Source organism: Hylobates moloch, unplaced genomic scaffold (genome assembly GCF_009828535.3).
Source record: "Hylobates moloch isolate HMO894 unplaced genomic scaffold, HMol_V3 SCAFFOLD_15, whole genome shotgun sequence".
NCBI classification, from domain to species: domain Eukaryota; kingdom Metazoa; phylum Chordata; class Mammalia; order Primates; family Hylobatidae; genus Hylobates; species Hylobates moloch.
Window position 1 is genome coordinate 30,579,244 of NW_026652290.1, and position 25,868 is coordinate 30,605,111.

Below are 25,868 nucleotides of genomic sequence, written 5' to 3' on the forward strand. Positions count from 1 at the left end.
ATAGCATAAAGGCCAGGAGAGGAGAAAAGAAAGTACACTGTTGTGAGGTCCTTAGACTATGTGTGAAGTCATTTGCTATTATTTGAAAGTAGACTGTGATAAGTTAAAGATGTATAAGGTAGGAAAAGAAGAAGTATGGAAGAATGAAAAGATTATTCACATAGAAAACAAATAGCAAAATGGTATATTTAAACCTGACTAGATTAATAAACAGTTTAAATGTAAATATCCCAATTCAAAGGCAGACATTGTCAGACTGGATAAAAAAGCAAGACCAAATTATATGCCTACAAAACACCCACTTCAAATAGAAAAGTATAAGTAGGTTAAAAATAAATGGATGGGAAAAGATGCACCATGTTAATGCTAGTCAAAACAAAGCTGGAGTGACTATGTTAATATCAGACAAAGTCGATTTCAGAGCAAAGAATATTGCCCAGAATAAATAACATCATTTTATAATGACCAAGGGGCCTATTCCTCAAGAGGATATTACAATTCTAAATGGTTAGGCACCAAATCATAATCCTATGAGGTGGCTACTTTGGTTATCTTCAGTTTACAGATGAGAAAGCTGATGTGGCCAGGCGCTGTAATCCCAGCACTTTGGGAGGCTGAGGCAGGTGGATCACTTGAGGTCAGGAGTTCAAGACCAGCCAACATGGTGAAACCCCATCTCTACTAAAAAAAAAAAAAAAATTAGCGGGGCGTGGTGGTGTAATCCTGGCTACTTGGGAGGCTGAGGCACAAGAATTGCTTGAACCCTAGAGGTGGAGGTTGCAATGAGCCAAGATCATGCCACTGAACTCCAGCCTGAGTGACAGAGTGTGACCCTGAAAAAAAAAAAGGAGGGCAGGAAGGCAGGAAGGCAGGAAGACAGGAAGAAAGGGAGGGAGGGAAGGAAGGAAGGAAGGAAAGAAAAGAAAAGAAAAAAAGAAAAAGAAAGAAGGAAGGAAGGAAGAGTGGGAGGGAGGAAGGAAGGAAGGAAAGAAAGGAAAGAGAAAGAAAGAAGGAAAGAAGGAAGGAAGAAAGAAAGAAAAGGAAGGAAAGAAGGAAGGAAGAAGAGGGAGGAAGGAAGGAAGGAAAGAAAGGAAGAAAGGAAGAAGGAAGGAAAGGAAGCAAGAAAGAAAGAAAAGAAAGAAAAAGAAAAGAAAGGGAGGGAGGGAAAGAAGGAAGGAAGGAAGGAGAAAGAAGAGAGAGAGAAAGAAAGAAAAAAGAAAAGAAAGAAATAAAGTAAAGGAAGGAAGGAAGGAGGGAAGGGGAAGGAAGAGAAGGAAAGAAAAGAGAGAAAATTGAGGCTCTGAGCAGTTAGGTGGACCCAAATCCCATGAGGGGATTTGAAGTCTGATTTATCTGACCCTAGAGCCCACGCTGATATGGTGAAGCTACATCCAGAGGAGGAGAGTGGGAAATCACCCCTGGAGCACCTGGGGAAGCTTCCCCAAGCAGGCTTAGTTCAGCTTTGCTGTACGGAATGAGCAGAAGTCACTGGGTGAATGAGACCCCCTTACTCTCTGCATTTGCACACAGGTCCTATTTCAGCTTTACAAGCCTCTTAGTGTTAGGAAATCCTTACCTCCCAAAGATGAGGTACTAAACTCCATAGGGCTTAGTGCTTCTGATACCCCAAACCTGACCTTCCTACGGATTCTCTGTGCTAATGAAAAGGCAGCTTATTGCCATAGCAGACACAGCATATTTAGGGCCGCCTGGGGCTACAGGGTCTCTTTGCATTTTATTTGTTTTTGTTAATAGTCAAAAGCACATCCTAGATGTGTAGATACCTTTATCAGTGCTTTACGTGGAGTAACTTAGCTAATTCTCAAATTAAGTGAATACTATGATTAGTCTTACTTTACAGGTCAACGTTTCCTTCCTCAGCCTCCAAGTAGTGGATGTACCACCACACCAGTAATTTTTGTATTTGTAGAGAGGTTTCATTAATTCCTGACCACAAGTGATCCACCCGCCTCAGCCTCCCAAAGTGCTGGGATTAGAGGTGTGAGACACCGCGCCAGGCCTCATTCTTTTTTAAAAAAACCTTTTATTCTAGGTTCAGGGTTACATTTGCAGGTTTGTCATATAGCTTATTTGTGTGTTATGGGGGTTTGGTTTACAGCTAGTTTCAACTAAACCCAGGTAATAGCATAGTACCCAATCGGTAGTTTTTTTTATCCTCACCTCCTCCCATCTTCAAGTAGGTCCCAGTGTCTGTTGTTCCCTTCTTTGTGTCTGTGTGTACTCAATGTTTAGCTCCCACCTATGAGTGAGAATGCGGTATTTGGTTTTCTGTTTCTGTGTTAGTTCGCTGAGGATAATGGCCTCCAGCTCCATCCTTGTTGCTGCAAAGGACACGATCTCATTCCTTTTTATGGCAGTGTAGAATTCCGTGGTGTATATGTACCACATTTTCTTTATCCAGTCTATTATTGATGGGCATTTAGGTTGATTTTACGTCTTTGCTATTGTAAATAGTGCTGCCATGAACATACGCATACATGTGTCTTTATGGTAGAATGATTTATATTTATTTGGACATATAACCAGTAATGAGATTTCTAGGCTGAATGGTAATTCTGTTTTAGGTTCACTGATAAATTACCCAACTGCTTTTCACAGTGGCTGAACCAATTTACATTCCCACCAGCGGTGTATAAGTGTTCCTTTTTCTCTGCAACCTTGCCAACATCTGTTATTTTTTTGACTTTTTAACAACAGCCATTCTGACTGGTGTAAGATGGTATCTCATTGTAATTTTAATTTGCATTTCCCTAATGATTAGTGATGTTGAGCATTTTTCATATGCTTGTTAGCTGCATGTATGTCTTTTTTGAAAAGTATCTGTTCATGTCCTTTGCCCACTTTTTAACAGAATTGTTTGGTTTTTACTTGTTAATTGTTGAAGTTCCTTCTGGATATTAGACCTTTGTTGGATGCATAGTTGGCAAATATTTTCTCCCATTCTGTAGGTTGTCTGTTTACTCTGCTGATAGTTTCTTTTGCTGTGCAAATGCGCTTTCATGTAATTAGGTCTCATTTGTCAACTTTTTTTTTTTTTTTACAATTGCTTTGGCATCTTTGTCATGAAATCTGTGCCAAGGCCTATGTCCAGAATGGTATTTCCTAGTTTATCTTCCAGGGTTTTTATAGTTTTAGGTTTTATATTTAATCTTTAATCCATCTTGAGTTAATTTTTGTATATGCCGTAAGGAACGGGTCCAGTTCCAATCTTCTGCAGATGGCTAGCCAGTTATTTCAGCACCATTTATTGAATAGAGTCTTTTCCTCATTGCTTGTTTTTGTCATCTTTGTCGAAGATCAGGTGATCAGAGGTGTGTGGCCTTATTTCTGGGCTCTCTATTCTGTTCCATTGGTCTATGTGTCTGTTTTTGTACCAGTACCATGCTGCTTTGGTTACTGTAGCCTTGTAGTATCATTTGAAGTTAAATAATGTGATGCCTTCAGCTTTGTTCATTTTGCTTAGGATTGCCTTAGCTATTCAGGCTTTTTGGTTCTGTATGAATTTTAAAATAGTTTTTTTTTTCTAATTCTGTGAAGAATGTCATTGGTAGTTTGATAGGAATAGCGTTGAATCTGTAAATTGCTTTGGGTAATATGGCCATCTTAACACTATCAATTCTTTCAATCCATTAGCATGGAATGTTTTTCCAATTGTTCGTGTCATCTCTGATTTGTTTGAGCAGTGTTTTGTAATTCTTATTGTAGAGATCTTTCACCTTCCTGGTTAGCTGTATTCCCTTTTGTGGCATCATGTTTTGTGGCATAACGTGTGAACGTTAGCTTTATTCTTTCTGTGGCAATTGTGAATAGAATTGCCTTTCTGATTTGGCTCTCAGTTTGAACGTTACTGGTGTATAGATGCTACTGATTTTTGTACATCAATTTTCTATCCTGAAACTTTGCTGAAGTTGTTTATCAGCTCTAAGAGGTTTTGGGTAGATACGATGAGGTTTTATATATCTAGAATTATGTCATCTGCAAACAGAGATAATTTGACTCCTGCCCTTTCTATTTGGATGCGTTTTATTTCTTTCTCTTGCCTGATTGCTGTGGCTAGGATTTCCAGTACTATGCTGAATATAAGTGGTGAGAGTGGTATCCTTGTCTTGTTCTGGTTCTCAAAGGGAATGGTTTCAGCTTTTGCCCACTCAGTATGAAGTTGAGAGCCATGTCTTGAACCCAGAGACTATGTCCAAAGCTCATGCTCCAAACCACTCTGCCATATGAAAATTGGGTTGTGTTGGCTTCTGCCCTCTCTGCTTCAGAAAATAGCAGAGTCCTCCTTAATGGGATGAGCACAGTTTGGCTCTAACTTGTAACTTTACAACTATCTGAATTTGGGTAGGTCCTCACTTCCCAAGCCTCAGTTTCCAGGTGTCCATAGACATGCCTTGCTGAGCTGCCCAGTGATTAGTGTTACCTGGAGTGGACCTTCTCATGGCGGTGGAAGTCAGCCACCAGGACCAGACCCTTCTTTTCCTATTAGTCTTTCTGAGATTTCCTGCTGTTTCCCCCTGTTGTCCAGCTGAGAGAAGTGAGGTGGGATTTGGTTAAATTACTCACCCCAGTCCCCTTTGGTGAGTCAAGGAGAGGCTGGAACTGGAGTTGGCAGAGCTCTGCTCTTGGCATGCAGCTGTGACATTCCCAGTGGCCAGTGCTTCATGCTTACACATGTTCTGCATTTCAGCCTCTAATCTCAGCATGTAAGGGGAGAATCAAACTGGCCTCATTTGAATGTGATGAAAACCCTTCACCTGCCCTTGTGGGAACACTGCCTGAGAGCCGAACTCTGCTGGCTCTGATTAGTCATGTGATACAGGCCTGGCAGTTTCGCTTCATTTCCCACTTTCTTGCCTTTAAGGATTGGGTGAGGTCAACCAAGTTCTTCAGACTGTTGATATTTAGTTCTGCTTTCACATTGCCTCTTTTCTCCATATTCAAGCAAACCTAGATTGAATTTCTAAATTCCCCTGAGAGAATTATAGGGGAAACAGCCCTGGATCTTGCATTTCTGCCTTACAATGGAGAGGGGGCATTCTGAGAGATGGGACAGGTCCCTTGTCATGGAAGGGGAGCTGCTGGCTTTGGTGTGGTTGGAATGTCATGGTCAGGGCTCTGTGATCTTGGACTTTACCACTGGGAGCCTCAGTTTCCTTCTCTCTTACGGCCCAGAACATGGTAGATATTCAATAAAACTTGATTCTCTTTCCCTTCCCTTTTGCTGGTTGTAGTAACAGATCATACTGAAAGATCTGAACTCTTTCCCCTTCCCTTCTCCCCCTCTGCCACCAGGACCCATTAGACATGGGAGCTGCCTGGTTGGGGTTCCTTGGGTGCGGCTTTGGACCATGGAGGAAAGCCATCTTCTCAGCCACTGCTGACACCAAAGCATGGGGGTCTACAGGCCTGGGACCTGAACACACCACAGGGTCTTCACTGCCCCTCCACTTGGGAGAGCTGGAACTCAAGCCCAGCTGCTGGCCTTGGCGCTGCACAGCCACATTCTTTACAAGGACCTCCTGCAGTGTCTCCTGGCCCTTGTGTTACCTGAGCCTGGATGCCCATGGCCAGGGCCAGTGCCCTCCATCTTGGCTCCTTTGAAACCAGCACTAGAAGGTGCCACTCTCACGTCACCGTGCCCTCAGGGCCAGTCTCCACAGCAGGACTTTATGTCTTCCCACATCAGTGGAGAGCCTTCTCATCTCTGCCCCCAGCTGCTCTGTTTCTCCTCAGTGTGTTCCAGAATTTCACGAAGAAGAACAGAAACAGCCAAAGCAGGGTGAAAAAAATATCTACAAAATTGGAGCGCAGTGAAGTCTCAAAAAAGCTCTGCAACCTAGCACAATGATAAGGTTATCAGCAGACACGCACTGATCCCTCCTTTCACATTAGACGCAGAGCTGCTCTTTGCTGCTTGGAGATGTAATCCAGCCGGGCAGTGACTGAGCGATTATATTTAATGATTGCATGGGGAACACTGAAGCAATTCCAAGTGTTTGTAAATTTTTTCAGAAAGTGATGTGAGGCAGAGCCCTCTGCTTATTCAGTAGACTTTGTCCCAGGACTAACTCCTCAGGGACATTCAACACCACCTCATTTATCTGGCATCAACCAACCCTTGGAACAGAGCCAAGGCCTGAAATAAACAAAACAGATCTCTGGGAATCACAAAGAGATGTTGCAAAGCCCACGTGCTGGAGCTCAAGCCCTTACTCCACTCCTGAAGGAGCCTGTGGCCTCTGTTCTTGCTTGTTCCATGTGGCTTCTGGTTTCTGTGGGCTATAGAGGAAGGGCAGAGGGATTGTGAATGTAGACAGCTAAGACCACTCAGGAGCCAGGGACCAAGGAAGATCCAGAAGAACTAAAAAAAAAAAAAAAAAAAAAAAGACTGAAAAATCCAAGAGCACAGTAGGCTAGACTGAAAAATCCAAGAGCCCAGCCCTATGGGGGACTCGAAGCTCGTCTGGAACAGTCCTCCAGGCAAAGTGGGCACCAGGCAAGCAGCAGACTGGTGTGAGCAGAGACAGTCATTCAGGGGTCTCCCCTCCAACCTGGATGCTGCAGACTTACTATTCCCTGGAATAACATAGATGGTGTTTGTTTAAATACTTAGCTTCTCGGCTGGGCGCGGTGGCTCACACCTGTGATCCCAGCACTTTGGGAGGCCGAGGTGGGCAGATCACAAGGTCAGGAGATCGAGACCATCCTGGCTAACATGGTGAAACCCCGTCTCTTCTAAAAATACAAAAAATTAGCCGGGCGTGGTGGCGGGTGCCTATAGTCCTAGCTACTCGGGAGGCTGAGGCAGGAGAATGGTGTGAACCCGGGAGGCGGAGCTTGCAGTGAGCAGAGATTGTGCTACTGCACTCCAGTCTGGGCGACAGAGCGAGACTCTGTCTCAAAAAAAAAAAAAATTTCTTAGCTTCTCACAGCAACCCCCGAGACACGTACACTTCACTACAGACCAGTAGGTCAGCTTGACTTAGATCTGATGTGGCAGAGGCCCTTTTGCTCCCTATACAATTTCTTAAGAAGCAGAACCATGAAAAATTCTGGCTGGTGCTTGGGTCATGAATAGCTGAGTCCAGCTGGCTGGGATTGCATTTGTGGGCAGGACAGGGTCGAGCTGAGCTTCACCATAATGCCAAGTGACTTGTGGGTAGAGTGGAAGAAGTTCAGGCATGGTCCATACTCAGAGGGTCCAAGGCTGGATCTGGCAAACCTCCCAAGAAGGATCTGTCTGGGGTCCAAGTGTCAATATGGCCCCCTACTAGAAGGGCCTTCTCAGTGGTTACTATGACAACTTTATCAGCCAGACTCTTTGCTCAAGAGTCTCATTTTTCCAGGGCATCAACTGGTTTCTGACCAACTCCCTTTCTTTTTATTTTATTGGTCAGAGATCTCTTTCTCTGGAAGGGTTGAGAGCCTTCAAGAAAAAAACCCCAAAGTTCTGGGGCTCTAGATTAAAGCCTAGGCTTCCCCTCTCCTCTGCTGTTACTTTCTGAGAATTCTGCTGACCCTAACCTATTTGGCTATAGGGATTTACAAAGACAGACAATAAAAATCACCTTGTGATTATAAATGATTCAACTTTGAAAGAACCTTGCTCCGAGATTAGAGGAATCAGCTCTTATTTTTTGAAAAAAAAAAAAAAAAAAAAACAAACCATTTTTGACTCCCTGACATTCTCTTGAGTCCCTGCTGTGAAGAAGCACTAGGGACATGTATAGATGTTGTCACCTTTAATCCTCCAATAGTCCTGTGAGTAGGAGTTATTATCCTTATAGTTTTCCCATGGAAGGACGAACAAGGCCAGAAGTGAGATGTTATTTCTCCAAATCTACTAAAAGACAGAGGCAAAGGTTCTACAGGCCTTCCAAACTAAGGCTATTATCCCTAATTCAGGACCTTGTCCCCTTTTTTGGCAAGTGACAACTTTCTTCCCTGGCCCTCTGGGTTCCATGTTAATGAATGTTCTACACTTAACCCTCATTTAATATAAGTCCACAGCTTTTAAACAATCCTCTGTCTTTTGATGTTAATTTGTGGTTACTGGAAAAAATCGCTCCCCAGTGAGAAAGTCCGTATGTCATCTTTGTGAGTGTCCTAGGTTAGTAGGTCCTATCTTGTCAGGCAAATTAGAGGGGGAAAGTAGCCAGCAGTAAAACTGACCCTCATCACTGATAAGGAAAAGAGAGATTGCTAAAATGACCCAGGGATAATCCATTTTATTTGGCAACATTCCTTTGAGGGTCTCAGCCCAAAATTTTTAAGGGCATAAACAAGGCAATTATAAATTTCATAAGGAATGGATAGCGGCCAGACATATGAGAGAATAATGGACAGAACTGGCATAGATCCTGGGCCAATTTGCCAAATTTTAGATCCACTGTATGTTGTTTAACTTTCTCATTTTACTCTCCCTTGAGCCAGTTCAATCCAGGATTCACCCCATATCCTAGCAAGGAAACAAGAAGGTTGGTGGCAGGGAGATGAAGTTTTACAAGTAGACTTCTGAATTTGTGATCATCTTACAATCTTAGTTAAGATTATTTTGGATGCAAGTAAAAGAGATCAATTATAAACTTTCTCCAGCAAGAACGAAGAATCAATCCTAAGGGGAGTGGAGAGAGAGAGAGAGAGAGAAGTTCTGGAATTTAGCTCTCATGAGAACCAGGGACTGGGAAGGGGTCTGGAGCTCCCGAATCAGTGCTAGGGGGTCTCTCTCTCTCATAGTCTCAGCCTTTGCACCTTTTGGTGTCTGCCCATTCTTGCTCTTCTCTGCATTTGTGACTGTCCATTGGGAATTTATAGCATCTCTTTTCCAGCCACACTCTGAGATGGTGTTTCTCAGACCAAATGCTGAATCTGCATCTCAGTTGAGTCAGAGTCCTTTCCAATTCAGCCATTTCTGGTTAGGGAATGGGGTCACATGTCATGAACATGCCGGCGGACTCCCCATCTCTGTAGGTGCTAAGACAGTTCCCAAAAAATAGCAGCTGAGCAGATATCTATTATAATGTGTGTGGTAGTTTTGAAAATATTTTCTAATACTTTGAAGCTGGTGTACAGAAATGGAGTTTAGTTTTGTATGTTGATCTTATAATCAACAACATAGTTAAATTGCCACATTAATTCTAACGATCTGTTTGTAGTTCTTTTGAGTTTCCTACGAAGATAGTCCTATCATCTGAGAAAAATGATAGCTTTGTTTCTTCCTTTCCAATCATTTGCATTTGTTTCTTTGCCTATATTATAGAAGTGGCAAGAATTTCCAGTGCAATGGTTAAAGGAAGTGGTTCATAACAGGCACCTGTATTTTATCCTTGACTTTAAAAGAAATGTGTTTACTATTTCACCATTAAGGATATTATTTGGTGTGGGACTTGTACAGATATTCTTATTATGTTAAGGAAAAGCCTGTTTTACTCTTCATTTATAAACAGTTTTGTGCATGTGTGCATTTATTTGAGTGGTTTTAAAATTAAATGTATTCATTTTATGGAATTTTTATCTGCATTTATTTTATTGAGATGATTGCACATTTTATTCCTGTTAATGTGATGAATTTACATTAACAGATTTTCTAATGTTAACAAATCTTGAGTTTCAGGATATATACAACTCAGTCATGATGTATGTGTGTGTATTTAAAAAGCTGCTGATTTCGTTTGGTAGTATTTGTTTAGGGTTTTCTGCTCTGTGATTATGAATGAGGTTGGCCTCTGCTATTCTTTTCTAGGGGTGTCCTTAATCTAGTTTGGATATCCAGGCTACATCACTCTCAATAAATGACTTGAGGGTGTTTCTTATTTTTCTATTCTCTGGAAGAGTTTGTATAGAATTGAATTATCTGTTCCTTGAATATTTGGTACAAATATAACTATAAGGCTAAACAGACCTTGTGGTTTCTTTCTAAGAACATGTAAAATAATTGGTTTTGTTTCTTTCCTTGATATAAGCTATTCAGGTTTTCTGTTCTTGAGTCTGTTTTGCTAATTTTTATTTTCCTAGTAATTTGTTCGTTTCTTCTTAGTTTTAAAATTTATCAACCATAAAGTCTATGATACCCTTTTCTCTTTTTAGCCCCTGCTGTATGGGTAGTTATGCCCCTTTGCCATTCCTAATATTGTTTGTTTTCCACAGCCGCCTTGTCACATAATCTATTTTGTATATTTTTTCAAATAATAAATTTTTGGCTTTGTTGATCTTTTCCACTATATCTGGTTTTTCTATTTCATTGATTTTTATCTTTATTACTTCTTTTCTTCTGAGACAAGGTTTCACTGTGTCACCCAGGCTAGAGTGCAGTAGCGTGATCATGGCTCTTGGGCTCAAGTGATCCCCCCAGCTCAGCCTCCCAAGTAGTGTAGCTGGTATTACAGGTGTGTGCTATCATCCCCAGCTAATTTTTAAAATTTTTGTTGAAATGGGGGTCTCACTATGTTGTCCATGCTAGTCTCAAACTCCTGGGCTAAAACGATCCTCCTGCTTCAACCTCCCAAAATGTTGGGATTACAGGAGTGAGCCACCATGCCTGTCCATTACTTATTTTCTTCTACTTTCTTTGGGTTTATTCTCCTGCTCCTCCTATAGTATCTTAATTTGAATATTATCTTATCTTCTCCATTTCTCTTTTTCTATTATAAACATTTAAAATGATAATTTTTCTTTTTAAATGCTGCTTTGATTATATCAACCATGATTTGATATATCAGATTTTCAGTTTATTGATTCTAAATTTATTTTAATTTCCATGGTGACTTATTTGACCTACAAATTAGTTGATTATTTTTTCAGTTTTCTAATGTCTGGTGTTTAAAAAATATAGCCAACATTTGTTGAATTCTTACTATATGTCAAGTATCTGTCTTCACGCTTTACATTCATTAACATAGATTCTCACAATGGCCCTATAGAGAAGGACTGTTCTGATCCCACTATTATGTATGTGAAAAATGGGACACTGGGAGTTTAAGCAAGTTGCCCAAGATCACACGGCTCCTGAGTTGGCAGAGCTGACATTCAAATCCAGGCTATTTGGCTAGGGAGTATAACTACCGTACACTAGTGGCTTTTTAAGTTACAGTTCTTGTTGTTGTTATTATCATTATAATTACTTTTATACATATATGTATATATTTCTATTAATTCCATCGTAGAGAAAATGGCCCGTGTCATAAAGATTTTTTGAAACTTTTTTATGTCCTGTTCTGTGGTCTAGAGGCTGGTCAGTTTCCATGTATGCCTCAGAGGAGTGCGTCTTCTGCAACTGGATGCAGGGTTTCAAAGGCGACCAATAGATCAAGCTTCTTAGTGGCATTATTCAAATATGCCCTATTCTTACTGAGGTTTTGGCCTGTCTGATCTATCAGTTATTGAGAGATGTGTGCTGAAATCTGCCACTGTTGATAGTGGATTTGTCAGTGTATTCGTCCATTTTTGCACTGCTACAAAGAACTACCTAAGACTGGATAATTTATGGAAAAAAAAGAGGTTTAATTAATTCACAGTTCCACAGGCTGTAGAGGAAGCATGGGTGGGTGTCCTCAGGAAACTTACAATCATGGCGGAAGGTGAAGGGGAAGCAATTATGTCTTACCATGGCAGAGCAGGAGAGAGAGAGAGAAGTCGGAGGGAGCCACACACTTTTAAATGATCAGATCTCGTGAGAAGTCATTCCTTATCATGAGAACAACAAGGGGGAAATCTACCCCATGATCTAGTCACTTCCCACCAGACCCCTGCTCCAGTTGGACATGAGATTTGGGTGGGGACACAAATCCAAACTATGTCGGTGTCTCTTTGTAATTCTATCAATTTCAGTCTCATTATTTTGACATTGCATTATTAGATGTTTATAAGTTTTAAATTATTATATTTTCCCAGTGAATTGAGTATTCGATCTTTATGTAGTTGACTCCCTTTATCAATAGCAATGACTTAAAATGTATTTTGTCTAATATTAATATAAGGACAAAAGCCTCCATTTGGTTGGCATTTACCTGTTATATCCTTATAATTTCAACTTTTCTGTGTTATTGTGTTTATGTGTCTTATAAACAACATTTGTCTATTTTTAAAATTGAATCTACCTCGACAATCTCATTTTTATCTGTTTAGTCCCAGTAATTATTGTCATCACTGATATATTTGAATTTATGTTTTCCATCTTACTCTTATTTTCTATTTGTTGAGTCTTATCTCTGCTTGCTTGGACTTACAACCTTCAGCTTTATGGTGTTTATTTTCCCCTTTCCATTTTTCCCTTTTATGGTTTTCACTCTACTTACACTTATTTTGTGGCCACCCTAGCAATTTTAATATGCACATTTAACTTACAAAGTCTAAAGGTAATTATTAGCATTCTTTTCTCCCAACAACAGAAGAGCTTAGATTGCTTTAACTAATCATCAGCTCCCACCCTCTAAACTACTGTTGGCCACTGCTCCAGTACTGTGTTTTTTAATCCCACAAATTAGCCATCATGTTTATTATTATATGGAATCATTTTTTCTTCAGAGTTACCACCTTTTACCAATTTCTTTGCTCACAATTCCTTCTTGCATCTCTGTAGTCATTTCCTGGTTTCTGGAGTACTTTCTTCTAAACACCATTTAGTGTAGGTCTGTAGTTTTTGTCTGAATCTGTCTGTTCCATCTCAATCTATAGAGGTTACATATTGTTCAGTATAGAATTCATTGTTGATAGTTATTATCTCTTAGCACTTCGAAGTTTTGCTTATCTGGATTTCCTTGTTGCTGAGGAATCAGCTATCTAATAGTAATTTTTCATGGCAATCTATTTTTTCTTTCTGTTTCTTTTAAGGTATTTTATTTGTTGTCTTGACCTATGGTTTCACTATAATATGTATAAATATAAATTTGGTTGTATTTTTCCTATTTGGATTCATTTGAGGTTGGTAAGTATGTGGATTTGTGTCACTAACAATTCTGTAACATTTTAGGCCATTGTCATTTTGAATATTGTTTTCCATGTTCTTTGCATTATCTCCTTCTAGGTGTATTAAGCTAATATCAATATCTGTTGCCTCTGCAGTTTTGATTCTGTTGATTTTTTTAATCTTCTGCTTGTCTTTTATTTGCCCTTGTGTTTTGTGAGCAGCCTGTGAATAAGTAGGTGGATGGTGCAGTGCTGACTGCCTCTTTCATTCTTAGCCCTCGGCAAGCCCTTCACTGTCTGCCTCCATCCCCCACCCCCAGCTAGTCCACCTCTCTCTCTCTCTCTCTCTTTCTCTCTCTGTCTCTCGCCACCTATGGTCTGTGCTCCCCTCAGCAGCTGGAGTCATCTTTTAAAATCACAAATCATCTGACTCCAAAGCTTAGAATTTATTTTTAACTTTACATTGCACCTAAACTAACATAAAATAAATCCCCAAGATGGCTGCTGAGGCCCCGGGTGACTTGACCCCTGTCTGCCCCCAAAGGCTTCTCTTCAGGTCCCTCCCACTCACTCATCACCTCCAGCCCAGCCTTCTTTCCAGGCCCTGGACATTCTGTACCCCTTCATGCCTCAGGGCGTTTGCACAGGCTGCTCTCTCAGCTGGAACAAGCGTCCTCCCATTCCCAGATTGGCTGAATTCCCTTCTTTAAGTTTCCAAGGTAAGCAAGCCCTCTGAAAACCTTCTCTGGCATCTGGGTTGGAGGAGGTCTCTCTTGCTATTTATTTTCTCACAGAACCTCCCTGCCCCCATCTTTTCCTTTCTGGAACTTGCCACAGATTTGTTTTTTTTTTTTTTTGAGATGAAGTCTCGCTCTGTTGCCCAAGCTAGAGTGCAGTGGTGCAATCTCAGCCTACTGCAGTCTCTGCCTCCCAGGTTCAAGCAATTCTGCGTCAGCCTCCTGAGTAGCTGGGATTACAGGCATGCGCTACTACGCCCGGCTAATTTTGTATTTTTAGTAGAGACGGGGTTGTTGGTCAGGCTGGTCTCGAACTCCTGACCTTGTGAACCACCTGCCTCGGCATCTCAAAGTGCTGGGATTACAGGCGTGCCACAGATTTTTAATCACCTATTTTATTTGTCCACCTGGCCAATGTCTGTCTCTCTCATGAGGACAGGGCCATGGCTGTAGTTCACTATGGGTAGCGTAGTGCCTAAGATGGAGGGAGCCTTGGTATGCATTTGGTGACAGGATCCATGAAGGAACTCTTTTCTGCCCACTCTGTCCAGCGAATAAGTCCTGAGAGTGCAGGGCGGCAGTGATAGTGTCCCCTCAAAGCATGCGGCAGGATGGGGCAACCTGCCATCACTCCACTGGACTCAGAATCAGGAGACCCAACCCAGATCTCAGCTGTCACAGGACAGGTTGCCGTGACTCTTCATGCTCCCAGATCCCCTCACATACGGTTTCTGCGCCACTGGGCATGGTGGAGGTCACAGGCGTAAAGTTAGTGCCACCCAAAGACATGGTGCCTCCTGGTTGGTGGGTCAGTCTCTGTATTTTTAACTGGCCTCCTCTAACAAATAAGATAAGATTGATTTAATCTGTTTTGTCTTCTTCAAATTAACAGAATTTACCTTCATTTGTTTAAAAAGGGGAAAGAATGCCTGTTTCTAATTTGTTCTGATATATTTATTAAATGTAATCATATAGTAAAAAATTCAGTGATATTAAAAACAGCAGGAAAAATATTAAACTTTCCATGTACAAAGTTTGGATCATAAAATATGTTTCGTGGGGCTCTCACTGAAACGGGACACAACCTTCATGACACTCACAATTAGTTGCTAAGAGGCTCGATGTAACCCAGAAGGCAGGGAGCGCAGGAGCTGTCTACCGAGTGAGCTCTTGCTTCACAGAGCCCAGGTTCTGGCTGCTTCCCTCTCTGAGGATTCTGTTGGTGTTTGGAACATGGGTTTAGAGTTCCCTCTGTCTATCCCATGTTTCTTTCTCTCCTTCTTAGGAATAAAGTAAGCTCACGGAAAATCTTACTCACTTTGTTTTTTCGGATGAAACCTGTTTCTTCTGCTATAACCCTTTTTTTTCCCACCACCCATCGACCCCACCAAGAATATACAAACAAATATCCCCACTCTGGAGTCCAATGTAGAAAGGAGAAAAATTTCATATTGTAATGAAAACCTAAGGTGCTACTTCCTGAGTGGCTTGAGTTGATGGCTTAGGAAAGGACTTCCTCAGACTCCAAAAGATTTGTTCATGTTGGAGAAGCAGTTAACATTGATTTATCTCTGGTCATGAACAGACACAGTTTGAGCTAACACTTCCCACACGCTGTATTTGTCTGTGCTGACTGCTATACGAAGTGCCATAGACTGGGTGGATTAAACAACAGGAATTTCTTTTCTCACAACTCTGGAGCTGGAAGTCTGGGATCCAGGTGTAGGCAGGGTTGGTCTCTTCTGAGGCTCTCTTCTTGACTTGTGGATGACCATCTCCTTCCTGTGTCTTCACACGTTCCTCCGTATGTGTCTGTGTCCTGATATCCTCTTATAAGGATGCCAGTCAATATTGAATTAGGGCTGCCCAATTACCTCCTTTAATGTTAATTACCCCTTTTAAGGTCCTGTTTTGAAATACAGCCACGTTCTGAGATTGTGGGGGTTAGGACTTCAACATAAGAATTTTGTGGGGGACCAGGGGTGGTGGCTTATGCCTGTAATCCTAGCACTTTGGGAGGCCGAGGCTGGCAGATCACCTGAGGTGAGGACTTCCAGACCAGCCTGGCCAACATGGTGAAACCCCATCTCTACTAAAAATACAAAAAAAAGGCGGGCATGGTGGTGGGCGCCTGTAATCCCAGCTTACTCTGGAGGCTGAGGCAGGAGAATCACTTGAACCTGGGAGACGGAGATTGCAGTGAGGCGAGATCACGCTGCTGCACTCCAGCCTGGGTGACAGAGTGAGACTCCATCTCAAAAAAAAAAAAGGAATTTTGAGGGGACACAGTGATATAGCCCATAGTACCTGCATGTGCACGCACACGCGTACACACGCACACACACACGCACACATGCACACACACATGCATACACACACACGCACACACACTCTCATGCATACTGTCTGTAATTTTCTATAGGCCTCTTCCAACTAAATTTTTAGTTTTAATCTGAGATATAGCAAAGGCCCAGTGATAAGGTCTTGCAATGAAGCGATTCCCAACAGAGACATACGGGGTGAGAGCCCCATGCACCCTCAGCAAAGCATCATTGGTCATGTGTCAGCCATGGGGAGAGCAGGCTGGCCCAGCACACAGGCCAGTCTGTATGTGGAATGGTCCCTGACAACTGGAACAACCGCTATTGGTTCAGGGGCCCTCACGCTGCAATCAGCACCACCACAGCTGGGAAGGACAGGGATGAGGTTTTAGGGAACTGATCCCCCAGGCTTCCATTCAGTTGGCAGCTCCAAATGGACACAGAAGCTTGTGAATTATGTGTGATGTGGCAGGCTTCCTGCTGAGCAGGCATCTGTGGTACCCTGGTTAAAGCCAAGACAATTCAGAGGCTGAAAGAAATGAAACCGAATCCCCAGGGCAGAGGGATCCCATGGGCAGCAGATGGAAGGAAAATGCCCTGTGGCAGGAGTGGGAGTGGAGAGCATGAAATGCAGGTGTGGCAATTTCCCCAGAATACTTTGGACTCCCCTGGACAATGCCACAGAGGACCCTGGGCATCCTGGGACACCAAGGAGCCTGTGCTTCCTCCTGGGCAGATGCAGGTTCTCATCTGTTGGCTGTTGGAGGGCTGCACTGGAGAGGAGAACATTTGGCACCTGGCATGTCTCCCTGTAGAACAGTCCCTGCCCTGCCCTGGGAGCTAATGGATCTTTTCCGCCTGCAGCAAAAATAGACTTGATTCAGATACCTTGTCTTGAGATTGGCTTACCCAGGCCTACACGGCCCCTCCAGGCTGATGAGACCCCTCACGCATTACCTCTGAATGAAACACAGGGTCCAGGCAGATGGAGTTCCAGGGACAGAGCAGGGCAAACCTTGGAATCTTGCTTGGCTGAGTGTGGATGACCCCTTGCCTGACTCAAGGCTTGAGGGAGATGACAGAGGGTTAATCGAGGATGGCAGGCCCTCCATGTGGCTCTGCACTCAGCCCTGTCTCTCCTGAGCCTGAGGCCACAGCCGTGCCCTGCACTGTGAACCCCAGGCAGGAGGCTGTCAGCTCTTGGCCCAGCTCCCCTGGGGCCTCGGGTGATATTCAGCTTCAGAAGTCCTGCTCTTCTCCCAGCCCTGTGGATCCCACTCAGCATCAGGTGGCTACTGCAGGAAGCCCTCTGCCTTTGTTTTTCATGGGCACCGGCTCAAAGTCCCTTTAAGTGCGAAGTCTTTATTCTCCACTTCCTCCCCCTGAAAAGAGCTAATGGCCAGTTGTCACTGGAGCCCAGGAGAGGCTCCTTCCTTCCCTCTCACCTGGGCTATTTTCCTGTGCCACACCTGTCCTGGTCTTTGTGAGGCATGGCCATCTCCATGCTGGGCTGATTAGAAGTTCACCTCACATCCTTTGAGAGAGCTTGAGTCACCTCTAGTTGCCATTTCTAGCCTACCTCCCCACCACCCCCCGAGAATGAGGGATACTGGGACACTGCCCAGGATCAGCATTCAGCACCCCAGGCTATAGAAGCTGAGGCAAGGTTTACATTCACCATTCTGCACCCATTCTTCTTTCAGCGATGACTGCATATATCATTAGCTGTGTTCAGTAAGGGCCAAGCAAGACCAAGATCTCAGAGTCAAAGTTGGGTACCACATACAGGCCAGAGTAGCACAAGGCAGGGGTTGGGGACAGGTGGGAAAATTGCTACCCAAGGCCACAGGTGATCACAGTCAGATCCAGGGGCTGGAAGGGAGGAGTATAAGGCTGCTTGTCTTAAATAAAGGGCAAGGGGCTAGAAAGCAAAGGTGGTGGGTGAGGCAGCTGTTTTAAACAGAGAGGTAGGGACACCTTTCTTGCAGTGGAACTTCTTCAGACCTGAGATGGAAATGAAATGAGGGAGCCCCCACGGAGGTCTGAGGGGAGTGTTCCAGACAGTGGGAACAGGATTGCAAAACCCCAGGGAAGTGGGCAAGCCGGTGTGGCCAGAATGAACCCAAGCAAGGTTCAAGGAAACCTCGCTGAGCTTCAGTTTTTTCATCCTGAAAACTGGAGTGATGAGATGTGAAAAGTAGAAATGACACATTGTATGTAGTGCATATGAAAGTTGACCCTCAGTAGTGGCCTCCATGACTGTCCCTTCTCTGGGCACACGCTGTGGTGCTGGTCTGTAAAGACGTGTGAAGGTCTCATCTGGCTGTACCTTCCATGTGCAGTCATGGCCCTCCTCCTCTCACAACATTCCATGGCTCCTTTTTACCCAGATCAGCTCCATTGTTGGCTTCCGGGTCTTCATTTCCTCCCCCACCAATCCCGCCAACTCCTCCCTCCATCCTTGTGATCCTTTAGTCCAATCCTGAGCCTCTTTCTTGGGGTCTTTCTCAGGCACCCTCCGCCTTGAGAGGTTGTGAATGACTTTTTTTCTTTCTTTCTTTCTTTTTTTGATATAAATTTTCTGAGTTTTTTGTTTTTGTTTTTTTTTTTGTTTTTTTACATTGCTTGTGTATTACTTTTAGTAATTAATTAAAAAAACAAAAAGTTCATTTTTAGTTAAAAAATGATGCAGACGCACATGCAAACTGTTTATAATCATTTGTCTCCAAAGAATTTGAGGCCTCAACTGTAGAATTTAAGTCACTCAAGAAGATGGCTGCAAGCCCCATTCAGAGACTGCTCTATGCCATGGGTCTTTCTCTAAGCTGCATACACATTTACCCAGGACACGGATGCTGGGACTTTCTAAGCCTGACTAGTTTCTAAGTGGGTCACCTCAGGGTCCCATGGATTGAGACTCCTGTGAGGCCAGGCCTTTCTGGCTTATTCTAAAGAAATTAGATCATAAATATACCTTGTTACTTTCAGGAGATGGGAAGCAACATGATAGCCACAACCCTGCCTCCCATGTGGTTGGACTTTGATTTTTCTTGTTGCCATTTCATTTTCAGCTACCTGCAAGCTGTTTGAGGGCTGTGAGCCTTGTTACCTCAGTTCTTAAGGGCCAGGTAGAGTCCAGAATCAACATCCAGTTTCACTTGACTTTCAAACTAGAAGAGGAGCTCACAGCTGAGTTTCACCATGTAGGAGAGAAAGGAATTATACTGCATGTGAAGAGCTGATACAAAACATCTTTGTGCTCCCAGAACTCCATTGCCTGTTCTTTGAGAGACTACTGGTGTCTGTTTGCTGGTTCTGCCCTTTGAGTAGATTCTCTTTCTCGTCATTTTAAAGCTGGGTTGCCTGACTTCCAGGGCAGGGTGGAAGTAAGTTTAAAAAGTGTCAGAGAACAACAAAGAGCCTGTTGCCCTCTCCTCCACTGGAAGAGAGGAGAGCAAAATGCTCAGGAGAAAAAAAAAACCACTTTGTTTCTTCAACATTAGTATTTTGAGTGTTTTGCAGCTGAACTTCTTAGGTATAACCACTGCTTCTCAACACTGAGGTGCTGTATTAGTCTGTTCTCATACTGCTTACTAAAGACATACCCAAGACTGGTTAATTATTAAGGAAAGAGGTTTAATAGACTCACAGTTCCATATGGCTGGGGAGGCCCCACAGTCATGGCAGAAGATGAAGGAAGAGCAAAGTCACGTCTTACATGGTGGCAGGCAAGAGGGCATGTGCAGGAGAACTACCCTTTATAAAACCATCAGATCTCGTGAGACTTATTCACTACCATGAGAGCAGGGCAGGAAAAACCCACTGCCATGATTCAGTTACCTCCCACTGGGTCCCTCCTATGACACATGGGGATTATTACAATTCAAGATGAGATTTGGGTGGGGACACAGAGCCAAACCATATCAGGTGGTATATTTAGTGTTACTCGTCTTCCACATCAGAACTTGACAGATGATTCAAGAACATTCCAACACAATCCTGAGCCTCACTTCCTTCATCTGTAAAATGGGGATAATGCCTACTTCACAGGGCTGTTGTGAGGATTAAAGGGATTCTGTGAGGTAAAGGAAGTCTGTGTGAAGAACCAGCACAGTATCTAGCATAGAGGGCACTGTAGAATGAGAAGGGTGAAAATGAGTCCACTGTAGCCTTGTGGAGAAATCACTCTGTGGCAGGACCACACTTTATCAGAACCCGATTTCATGTGGTTTGCCCACAAGGCAATTTTAATCCTGTGATTATTATGGGGTAGGGGGAAGTGAACTTCTGGTTGGAAATGTTACTGATTTACTTACCCATAAACAAAATCAGTTTAACCTTATGAAGGTAATTAAGGCTTCTGCTGGGGACTCCTTTGCTTCTGTAAGCTGCAGGTGGTAACACCGCCCAGTCAGCCTTGATGGGGAAGAGGGAAAGGTGCCTGGAGGCCCGGGCCTTCCAGGATGGCTCTCCCCACGGGAGCAGGAATGATGCTCACAAGTTTTCAGGAATCTGAGGGCAGCAGGAACCTGGAAATCCAGACTTCTAAGACCCCTGTAGCCATTTTCAGAAATGAAGCAGGTCCCCCAGGCATGAAAGATACCTGGAGATTCGAGAGTATGACTGCCCCTGGGCCTCTGTGGCTTGAAAATATTATTGGAGCAAAACTTGTCATTCCTTATTCAGAGCTAAAGTGCTCACTGCACATACTCCTGGGAGAAGTAACAGGACAGTCAGCTCTGACGTGACTGGACACAGGCAGAAGTGATTTGTGGAAGCGGGCTTGGACGGGGGAACAATTCCGGATATTTCACGGGGAAGACAAAGAGCTGGAAGAAGGAGGTAGTGCAGAGGCCCTCAGAAGGGGAAGGACCTGGGGCCACACAAGGACAGGCTTTGCTTCTTCCATGTTTTGCTTGGGGCCAAACTTACTTTCTCCTGTGTAGCTGATTCTCTGGTTTGTGTGCAGAAACACTGCCAACACTGCCATTTAAATAAGGATTTCAGGAAGTAAAAGGAAAAAAAATACTGGAGTGAGAATTTATGGTGCAGAGTATTTAATGATATTAAGATGCAGAGTGGCAATTTAAGACATTTATGCTGCCTCCCGAGGAGTTTTGTAGGTATACAGGCTAATTTTCAGAAGGGTTGCTGGGGGCGGGGGAGGCATCATTTGCCTACATTCGGTGAGGTATAATCACTAGTACCTTGGCATTTGTTAGAACTTGGAAGAAAGATGGAAAAAAATCAGTCTACTTTATTGAAATCTTTTGCAGAAACATGACACAGCCATTTTCAAATAGTTTTTATTACTACCAAAATAATATTCGTGAACTAAAAGCTAATGTAAGGAATCAAAATTCTTACAGTGGTTATTTTGGCTAGGAGAAATATGATTGTTTACGTCTTTTCAATTTTCTGTATATTTTTTAATTTTAAAGAAAATGTGAGTCCTATATAGTGACGGGATCACAAATTTGAAATGTGTGTGTGTGTTTTTTTCTCTTTCTGCAACAGGGTTACATGATGGAAAATCGAATCTCAGGCTTAAAGTGTGACACAGATGTGTTTGCCACTTTTGAAGGTGACAATGTTGTTATGCTTCAGGTAAGATTTGGGAAATGTTTTTAAGATCAAGAGTTATCCAGAAGTCTGAAGTGTTTCATGTATTTTATCTTTATCTGATTGCCTTCTTTAATTGGCAGGTGCTTTCCTGTTAGGCACTTGATATTTGTTGTAGCTGAACTGGGGATTACATTATTTCTCTCTTAGCTGATCTTTGACTTTGAATTATATCTTTTTGGTTTAAGAAAACCGCTTATACATAGTGAGTCAGATTCGTCTACTGGGAAGGGTATTTTGAAAGAGTATGTAATGCCCCAGAAGATGAACAAGCAAAAAACATGAAAACCCAATTTACAAAAGAACGGCAATGCATTGGCCTCCTAATGATCAAGGAAATGCATATTAGACTATTCTGCAATACTGTTTTCCTTTCTCAATCCAATCGGCTCATGTTTTCAAGTATGTTGAAGTCCCCATGTTGGCACAGGGGGGTCCTTTTGCATGTTGCTGTTGAACTGTATATAATTCTACTTCTGGGCTGTATTTTAAGATAACAGCCTGAAATACAGAAAACTTCAAGGCACAAAGATTTTCACCCGTACATTATTTATTATAGCAATAATGTTGGAGTCCAAATTTTCAACAATGGGAAAATTATTATACAGTATAAATCATGCTGTGGCTACTCAGTGGGGAATTATATGGCTTTTAAAATAGTGCTTTCAAAGAGTGCTATTTATAACAGAAATTTAAAACTTGTAAGTAAAAATGATACAAAAACATACGATCATCCATTGCTTAACAACAGGAACATATTCTGAGACTTTTGTCATTAGGCTGTTTCATCGTTGTGTCAACATCATAGAGTGCACTCACACAAACCTAGATGGCACAGCCTACTCCGCACCTAGGCTATGTGGTGGAGCCTATTGCTCCTACGCTACACACCTGTACAGCATGATACTGTACTGAATACCATAGGCTACTGCAACATAATTTTTGTTTATTGATACCTAATATTTGTACATATATAAGGGATACATGTGATGTTTTGTTACATGCCTCGAGTGTGTAATGATCAAGCCAGAGTTTTTAGGGTGTCCATCACCTCGAGTATTTATCATTTCTGTGTGTTGGGAACATTTCATGTCCTCTCTTCTGTGTATTTTGAAATATGCAATATATTGTTGTTAACTATAGTCCCTCTACTCTGCTATCGAACATTATAACTTATTCCTTCTACCTGACTGTATATTTTTACTGATTAATCAACCTCTGTTCATTCCCCCTACCCACCCCACACACCTTTCCCAGCCTCTAGTATGTGTCATTCTACTCTTTACTGCTATGAGATCAACTTTTTTAGCTCCCATATATGAGTAAGAACATGCCATATTTGTGTTTCCGCGCCTGACTTATTTCACTTAACATAATGACCTCCAGTTCCATTCATGTAGCTGCAAATGAAATGATTTCATTTTTTATAGCCAAATAGTATTCCATTATGCATATATACCATATTTTCTTTCTCCATTTCTTCGTGTGATGGGTATTTAGGTTGATTCCACATCTTTGCTATTGTGACTAGTGCTGCAATAAACATGTGGGTGCAGGTATAACTTTGATATATTGATTTATTTTTCATTTGGATAAATACCCACTAGTGGGATTGCTGGATCATAGGGTAGTTCTATTTTTAGGGTTTTTTTGTTTGTTTGTTTTTGTTTTTGAGAAACCTCCATACTGTTTTTTATAGTGGCTGTACTAATTTACCTTCCCACCAACAGTGCCTAACACAATATTTATGTTTAAGTTTGCATATGGAAGCACATCAAAGCATAGATAAGGTGATGTGTTGTGCTATGACATCATGATGGCAAAGATATTGCTAGGTGATGGGAAATTTTTAGCTGGCGCACTTGACTGTATAAAGAATGTGATCATGATTTGGAGTTCTCAAAAAAGGACAATAGGGACTCCTGGCCTGCTAAGATAGAGTAGCCACATTCCTCACAGATTTTCCTCTTCACAGTTAAACTCCCTGGACAAAATACAACAGACAAGCATGGGAAGAGAAGACCCTGGAAGGGGGAAGGAAGAAGGAGGCTGCCTAGGGACTTTGGGACTTGAAGAATAAAACAGCAATAAGGTTTCTGGATTTCCTTATTGTCTCCCATATGTCCCAGACAGGATACACATCCCCTATATCTCTAATAGGCACACACAAAATATGCTCCAGGAGACACCTAATCCCCTAGCCAAAGGACCAGGAAGATGGTGGCCTGATGACCGAAAATCTTTTTGGTAATACCCATGCTATACCAGCCAGACACAACAAAAAAACATAACCACTCTCCCCACAATTTCCGCCTCGCTGGGAGCTGATCTTCCACTGGATCCCTGACCTAAGGAAGCAGGCAAAAGCAGGGGTAGTACTCCCATCCCCCACCCAGTGGCCTTAGTGGGACTGAGCAGGGAGCTCATCTTTCATTCCTCTCCTGGTGGAAACAGGTGGCGCTCAGATTCCCCACCAGAGTCAGCAAGGCCCAGTGGCGAATCCACCCTGACTCAGCAGCAACAAGAACCAATGAGGTGGCTTAAGGTGGAGCCCATCACCAGTGTGCTTCCGCTACCCACCCCGGGTCCAGCAGGGGTCCAGCAGGGAGCTGAGTCTCTACTCCCACCTGACATCGATTAGACTAACCAGGAGGTGTGAGTAGGGACTAGTCACTACTCTGTGTTCTCCCCACCCCTGGTGTCAGTGGGCCCAGTGAGGAGCTGAAGCTCCACACCCACAAGATGACAAGAAACTGGAGCAAGTAGCGTACAGCAGAGCCAGTGGACACTTTGACCTCTTCCCTCCCTGCCCCCTAAACCCCTAAAGGGGATTTAGTGGGGAGCTGAGCCTCTAGCCTCACCTGGCATCAACAGAATGAAATAGGATGGAGTGGGGGAGTTAATATCCTTCTTCCTCCTCCCCTATTTTTAGCAGGAGCCAGTAAGCAGCGGAGCCTTCACCTCATCCAGCATCAATGAGGCTCAATGAGGTGGTGGGAAATGGGGCTAGTTGGCCCTGTGCCTCCCCACTCCCTTCCCTGATGTCAGCAGGGCCAAGAGGGAACAGAACTTGCCCCCCACCTGTCTCCAACAAGGCAGTATACGTCAGGGCTCCTTTTCCCCCAGCATGGTGTCGACGGGACCCAGCAGGAAAGTGAACATGTACCCATCAGGACCTTTTGCTACACTTCAAGATTAAATATCATCTCATAATATCATATCTAAATACACTGGGTACAACAAAACATCACTTGTTATAAAGGAACCAAGAAAATCACAACTTAAATGAGAAAGTCAATAGATGCTGATACCAAGAAGAATCCAATGTGGGAATTATCTGATAAGGATTTTAAAGTACCTGCTATAAAAGTGCTTCAAAGGTGCATAAAAGTGCTACAAATGCTCTTAAAACAAATTTTAAAAATAGAAAAATAAAATAAGCAAATAAAAGGGGACCAAATTCAAATGATAGAATTAAAAATACAATGACTGAATTAACAAACTTGCAGTCTGACCCCAGTAATAGAGTAGACATGATAGAGGGTGGAATCAGTGAATTTGAGGCCAGATCAACAGAATTTACCCAATCTGAACAACAGAGAAGACAAAAATGAACAGAATCACACAGATCAGTGGAGCAATAACAAAAGAGCTAGCATTTGTATTATCAGAGTCTCAGGAGAGAAGTGTGTTGCTCAATGTACGTAAAGGAAATACTTCAGACAGTTAAAAAGTGAGGAGGGGCCGGGTGCGGTGGCTCACGCTTGTAATCCCAGCACTTTGGGAGGCCGAGGCGGGCGGATCACGAGGTTAGGAGGTCGAGACCACGGTGAAACCCCGTCTCTACTAAAAAAATACAAAAAATTAGCCGGGCGTGGTGGCGGGCGCCTGTAGTCCCAGCTACTCAAGAGAGGCTGAGGCAGGAGAATGGCGTGAACCCGGGAGGCGGAGCTTGCAGTGAGCCGAGATTGCACCATTGCACTCCAGCCTGGGCGACAGAGCGAGACTCCGTCTCAAAAAAAAAAAAAAAAAAAAAAGTGAGGGCAAAGAGACCTAAATGGAGGTAAGGTTTGCACACTTCACTGAAAGTAGTAAAACATTAATATCACTAGACTGTGATGAGATATATTACAAATTTTTACATGTAAATAATAAGACTATACAATGTGATACTGTGAGGTTCTGGAGGAAAACTTGAAAGAAATGAAAGGAGAAATAGACAAATCAACAATTATAGTTGGAGATTTCAACACATTTATTTCAA

General features: G+C 42.8%; 1 protein-coding gene across 2 annotated transcripts in view; it reads left to right on the top strand.

Moving 5' to 3' along the window:
* ACOXL (acyl-CoA oxidase like) overlaps nucleotides 1–25,868 on the top strand; it is a 362,177-nt gene that overhangs the window by 177,982 nt on the left and 158,327 nt on the right. The window contains exon 12 of one of the 2 annotated variants that reach the window (XM_058428613.1): nucleotides 21,500–21,589. The exons of the other annotated variant lie outside the window; for it this stretch is intronic. Coding sequence (XP_058284596.1) covers nucleotides 21,500–21,589 — 90 coding nt within the window. The remainder of the gene's footprint in view (nucleotides 1–21,499; nucleotides 21,590–25,868) is intronic. 2 annotated transcript variants of the gene reach the window in all.